At 39.8% G+C, this 6374-nt stretch overlaps 1 protein-coding gene across 1 annotated transcript; it reads right to left on the bottom strand.

Annotated features, from left to right (window-relative positions):
- Nucleotides 1-3807: 3807 nt before the first annotated feature.
- LOC110687482 lies at nt 3808-5394 on the bottom strand. The gene has a single exon (XM_021864140.1). The coding sequence runs from the start codon at nt 5392-5394 to the stop codon at nt 3808-3810; it is 1587 nt and encodes a 528-aa protein (XP_021719832.1).
- Nucleotides 5395-6374: the final 980 nt, after the last annotated feature.

The following is a 6374-nucleotide window of genomic DNA, read 5'->3' as shown; positions in this document are numbered from 1 at the left end:
ATCAGAACCAATAGGAGGGATACGTCTTGGAACTAACAGAGAGGGCGAATTTGCATGAGATCTAGTTATATTTTCTACTCTAGGGTATCCAAGAGGGACATTCTCCCTTTGATTTACTTCAGAAATCCAACTACCTAAAGCGGTTAGAACATTCATCAACTTCTCATTGAGTTGGTTATGTCTTTCCACTAAAGGTTCAAGTCTTGTAACTACTTCGGTTACTACACTTTTTGATAAAGTCGCGTTAGTCGCAGTATCATTAATATCTAGAATGATCCAACCCACTTGGTTGGTAGTAGAGTCAAAGTTCCTTACCTCAACAGTTACCACTCTAGCGGTTTCTTCTACCATGACATGATAGTAGCTATCAAACTGCTCTCATTATACTCTCTTAGATCTTCCATCAGAATTTTTACAATGTCCACATATTTCGTGTAGATTATATTGAGTAAGTTTCTTGTGGGAGAATGGCCTTCTACTCCTTCTAAAATCAATTCGTCATGCCTTTGAGTATGCGGCTCAAATTTTTCATAAGAGTGTGCCATGTGTTCAATTGACAGTTGATTTTCTAGATCTTGCTAATCCTCTAAAATAGTCTCAGGATTGAGTTCAGGTAAATTAATATCTTCTTAAGTGTTTCCTTTACATGCTGAACGCTTAGGAGCCATGGGAGAAACTACCAAATTAACAAGGTTAAATGGATTTAGTTTAGTATTCTCCCACCGTGGTCGCCAAAACACTTGTTGAGGCAAATATTGTTCTATGCCAACAAGTTAAATACTCTATCTTGTTTTAGAGTATTAGGGGGCTGTCCCTCGAGTTACCAGTTTCAAAGATTGATAACCTTGCTAACGTAACGACACAAACGTTAAGGAATCTTTAACAAGAAAGTAAAATAAGATAGATTGCTAAAAGAAAAGAGTAAATAAACATAAACTAGTAGAAAAATGCAATTGAGCTGCATAAAATGGGAAGAGGTTATTGAATTCTGCTTCCAAAAACCTACAAAAACTCACCCAAAAAAATACTTAAACATACAAATGGGAGCGATTATGGGTGAACCACTTCTAATTATTACAAATGGGACGATTTGAACATTGAACCGCTCCCCCATTCTTTAAAAAAAAAACCCTAACAAAACAAATACTAAGCTACCAGCCGCCCACCTCCTTAATTTATTTATCTCTCCTTTCTCCATTCTCACACATTTCCTCTCCTCTCACGCCTCCCTTTCTTTTCTCATTCTCTCCTCTTAACTACATACTTCATCCTCTCCTCTAAAAACGTTTTTAAGCGTTTTAAATTTAAGTGAAACCGAGCAACTGACATCAAAAGTCACTTTTCGACGGCGATTTCCACGGATTACTCGGGAGTTGCATGAAAAGCAGGGGTTGCTCTAGCTGGTGCGAGGTGTGTGGCGATGGTGGTGCATGTGGTTGGTGGCGAGATGGCGAATTGGTGCAGGGAGAGCAGCAGCGTGGTGATAATGTTTTGCGACAAATGTGAGTATTGGTTCGGTGTTGGAGAAAGTGGGGGAAAGGTAATGCGGTTGTGGTGCGGTTTGAGTGCCGCTATTGGTGAATTGATTGGTGGGAGCTGCGCACCTGAGGTGCAATTATGTGTGGCTGTGCAATTGTGTTGCTGGTGTCGTGTGGTGGCAGCAGCGGTGTTATAGGGGAAACGGTGTGGTGATATTTAATGTAGGTAAGTACTTAGATCAATTCTTTTTTAATAAAATTTCAGAATTTAATTTCTTGTATTTTTTTTATATAATTGTACTACCTCCGTTTTTTTTTATGTGCAACTTTTGCCATTTTAGTCCGTTCACTATTATGTGCAACTTTCCTTTTTCATTCCATTTTTGGTAAATAAAAACCCTTGAATTTACTATATTACCCCCACTTAAAAAATGTAATCATCTTACTTTTACCCCTCATTACCCATAACCCTAACTTAATTTGACACACCTAAATTAACCTAACCTAAGTACTCCCTCCAATTTACCCCCCCAACCGACACAACTCTATCTTTGTCTCCACCTTTTCTAGACTGATCTAGCGAATTCTATAGAACCCTAGATCAGTTTCTTCCTTTTCCTGTTCTTCGTGTTCTAGGGTTCATGTTCTTCGTCTTCTTCGTTTCCTTCGCCTTTTTCCAGAAAAATTCAGAGTCCCACAATTATGTCTTCCCCCTTTCCCTCCCCTTTCGAGAGGCATCCAGACGTTACAATTCCGTTACATGACCTAGATCCACTTATTGACGCCTATATTGGCACAGATTCACAGAGTGAGGCTAAGTTCATCAAGTCCCTCATTAACGACATCAACCGGGGCAATGATTTTCCTCGCCGCCTTTACAAGTCTGAGGAAGGCCCAAATTACTGTTCTCCGACGACTTTCAAAGCTTTGGGGGAAGTCCTGAAAAATATCGACGAGGCGGAGAAGACGAACAACGAGGAGGGTGAAGGCGACTCCCATGCCCAAAAAAAAATTGATTTTGAGGTTAAAGATGTAGATCTGGAGTTCGATTCTGTGGAGGTCAGTGTTGCGCCCTCCCCCCCCCCCAAGCGCGGATCTAAGGTTTCCAGGCCTCCTCTGAAGCTTCAACGAAACAGGAAGGCTGCGGTGGTGGCGCTGAGGCGTATGCGCGGGTTGCCTGATTTGCCGGAGTCCGACCTCGTGGTGCTGTCCTCTGATGAGGAGGCTGAGCACTGACCCTTGCGTAACGATTCCTATTCCTAATTTTTTTTAATTTTTTAAATTTTAAAAGAGTCCTAATTTTTGTGTCGGTTGATCTATCAGTGAAACTAGGGTTTCACTGTTTATTGCCGGATTGTTTGACTGGTTGTGGTTTCATGATGGGTTGTTGGTTGTGTTGACCTAACCACTGGATGCTAAGGGTTTGCTGTTATGGGTAACTTTGACTCGTTGTTGTTTATTGTTGGGTTGTTGATTATGTTAAATGTTAGGGTTTATTTGTATTTTTGTGTTGATCTTGTGCATGTTCATTGTTGCCTAGTGAGTCCCTTAAAAGGAGTCCCCTGATGTTGCCTTATGTTTCTTGTTTATGAAAGAGCCCCCTACATCTGCTTACTGCTGTTTTGTGAGATAGCATGTTGGGTTGTTGGTTATGTTACATCTGGGAGATTAATTGCTGGTTGCATGTGTGTGTTGGTACATCTGGTTGCATCTTGGGTTGTTGGTTATGTTCATTGTGTTGTAGTTCCTTGGGGTACACTTTGTTGGCTATGTGGACTTGATTGATGAATGATGAGGCCGGTGTCTTGTGCATGTTCATTGTTGCCTAGTCAGTCCCTTAAAAGGAATTCCCTGATGTTGCCGTCTGTTTCTTGTTTATTAAAGAGTTCCCTACTTTGACATGCTATTTTGCTTACCCATATCCACATGATGAAGGGACTCCAATGAATTTCAATATGCACAAGTGATTTGCTCCATCAACATGCAAGTTTCTGTTGTTGTCGAGGTACCCTTGTGCATATGTGTGGTATTCAACATTATAACCCTCTGATGGATTTAGTGCCCACATAAATTGTCTATCTTTGTCATTCATAATCAACTAAAAATGTGGGTACAAAATACAATATGTTTGAGCAATGAACATAAAACTTTACAAAAAACCATATCATAATCTAATGACATTACTTCAGACTGCCTGACTTGTTTGGGTAATTGTAATCAACAAAATACACCTAACCACTTGATTGTTCAAAAAAAACCAATAAAACTTACTAGGAGAAGTGGTTATGTGTGGCAGTCCATGTGTTGTCTGGTTGTTGTAAAGAGTCTCCTAATCTGCATCCACCTCCAAATCTTCTGTGAGTTCTTGAGTCCCTTGATTTGCTGGCCTAAACATAGTGTTTAGGTACTCCACAGCCTCCAATACATCCTTCTTCTGAACCTCTACCAAATCTGGAAGATTGCCTAGGTTTTCCAGCTGTTTTTTGTTCATATGTGGTATTTTGTACTTGTTACCACCTTCAGCCTTGAGTATCTTAATCATACATTTTTGCAATGTAACCCAGATGTACTTGTTAACCTGGGGGTTAAATGTGTCATAAGACTCTTTCACCTTTGCAACCAGCTCATCTAAGTCCCTAGGAAAAGACTGATATTGCAAAGACTGTATAGACCTAAATAGCCCTAAGTCAAGGACATTCAAATCAGCGGACTGAGCTGGCTGAAAAACAAATTGAATGTTAAACCTATTAGCTGTTGTTGCTGCCAGAAACTCATCATCTGTAGGAACTTGGTGAGGCCTTGCATTGTCCCATTGGATGACCACATCCTTGGGCAGACCTTCAGGCCACTTTGACATGATTGCTGGAATGACCTTTGTTACTAGCATCTCTCTGATTACTTCTCTGTTTATGTTCGAGAGTGCCTTAGTTTCCATAGTCCCTCTTGGTCTTTTCTTGCTTGATTTATGTGCTTCTGTCTGGACAGTGAATGGGAAGATGCCATACTTCCCATCATGTAACAGTTCTCCATTTATGCCATATAATGGCTTCCCTATGACTGCCATGAACATTGCCTTGAGCTTGAATCTTCTTGACTGAACTGCCATGTAGGGATCATCCTCACTTGGCAGTAGATAAAACCTCCTTTTGTCAGGGTTCAAGTAGAACCACTTCTTATCACAGTGTATGACATTCCTCATGTCAACAAATGTGGGGTCCTCATGCCCTGTTGCTGGGTTTATATGTGACAAAACCCATCTTAGTCTGGCAATCTTATGGTCTGCTGTAAGCAATGGTTTGTTGCAGCATGTGTGTGTTCTTAGCCTTCCCCTCTTCTTCAAATTGTGAACTGTACTAAGACTGATCTTCAATGCTCCTGCATAGCTCCTTTCTGTCTGCCTTAAATGTAGTGGGACTGACTGCAGAGTTTCATCAGAAATTTGCAATGGCTTTCTCCCTGTTTTGCCAATTTTTTTAGTCCTGACATCAATCAAGTCCCCTAATGCCAGCTGCCTTTTTATGTCTGTGAAAATTCTTGTGATTGTTGATTTGTGAACATTGAATTCAGATGATAATTGCTTCATGTGACCCCTTGGTAATGTCCCATTGTTCATTTTCACCAAAATTGCATCTACGATTTTCCTTCTTTGCTGCAATGTTAATTGCTTTCTACATACACTATGAGTCCCTCCATGAGCTTGCTGTTGCATTTGTGTTTGTTGAACATCAGTGTCTGCCTGTTGTTGCTGTTGTTGTTCTTCTTCTTGGTTGCCCTCCATGATTTCATCTTCTGAGTTGTACTCCCAAATGCCTGCATCCTGCATTTCTTCTTCTTCCTCAAACCACAACTCTGCCATCTGTTCTTCATGTAGAATGTGTTCGATATCAAAAAAAACAGAATCATCATTTTCTGCCATTTCTGTTCTACAGCACAGGGGGTGCAGTAAGGGCCCTGCTGAGTTGTGTGGGTTGAAGATGAACACTAAACCCACCTGTGGAGGAAGGACAACAGAGAAGCCCTGTTTTTGTAAAGCTTTCAATAGTTTGTAGTGTGTAATTATGCTAACCGTAACGGTTTATGTAAGAATTTGTAATCTTTTGGGAAGAAACTCAGTTTTTGGTGGAATGTGTCACCCACCTTCAAACAATATTGATTGTAATTATTGGTTGACAATGGAGGATGCTTTTATTCCCTCCTTTAATGCTGAATGGTAGAAAATTATGGGGGCATGAATGTTTATATAGCCTCCTAAAAATTAGCTTGAAAAAAATTTACCCTCCAAATTTTTATAAAAGGGGGGGAAACAAAAAATTCACCCCAAAAAATCCCACCAATTTACTTTTCCGGTGGGTTTTTGGGGGGAAACTTCCCTCCCAACATTAAGGTGTGGTCCACACTTTCTCTCTCCTTCTACTTTAATTAAACCCACTTACTTTTCCTAATCTTTACCCTTCAATCTTTTGCCTCGTGAACCGTTTTTAGTGCAAAAGTTGCACATAAAAAAAAACGGAGGTAGTACTTTTTAATTATATTGAGTGTATAATTTTTTTTGATGTAGTTGTTGATTTTTTTATGTTGGCTGGAAGTACGTGTTGGCAGGTACGTGGTGGATGGTGGTGGAACAAGAGCAACAACAAATTTTATTGATTTCATTATTTATTTATTTTTTCTTATGAAAATGTAATATTACAACAATGATAAATGAAAATATTTATGTTTATACATATGTTTAGTGTTTGTCAAAGGATAAGCGGTTTGAACCACTTCCCATTTAAAGGGGCAATGGGATGCCCCCCAAGTCCAAGTAGTTAAAATCCGCTTCCCATTAGGGATTAAGGATTTTGAATCGCTTCCCAATTTCTTTTTTCAACTAGTGATATGACAAAAGATACAAAT

Source organism: Chenopodium quinoa, unplaced genomic scaffold, assembly GCF_001683475.1.
Source record: "Chenopodium quinoa cultivar QQ74 unplaced genomic scaffold, ASM168347v1, whole genome shotgun sequence".
Classification (NCBI taxonomy): domain Eukaryota; kingdom Viridiplantae; phylum Streptophyta; class Magnoliopsida; order Caryophyllales; family Amaranthaceae; genus Chenopodium; species Chenopodium quinoa.
This window is presented reverse-complemented; position numbering and strand designations above follow the sequence as displayed.

Excerpts from the sequence above, each read along its gene's own strand:
- LOC110687482 (XM_021864140.1), bottom strand. The coding sequence starts at position 5,394 with ATGGCAGAAAATGATGATTCTGTTTTTTTTGATATCGAACACATTCTA.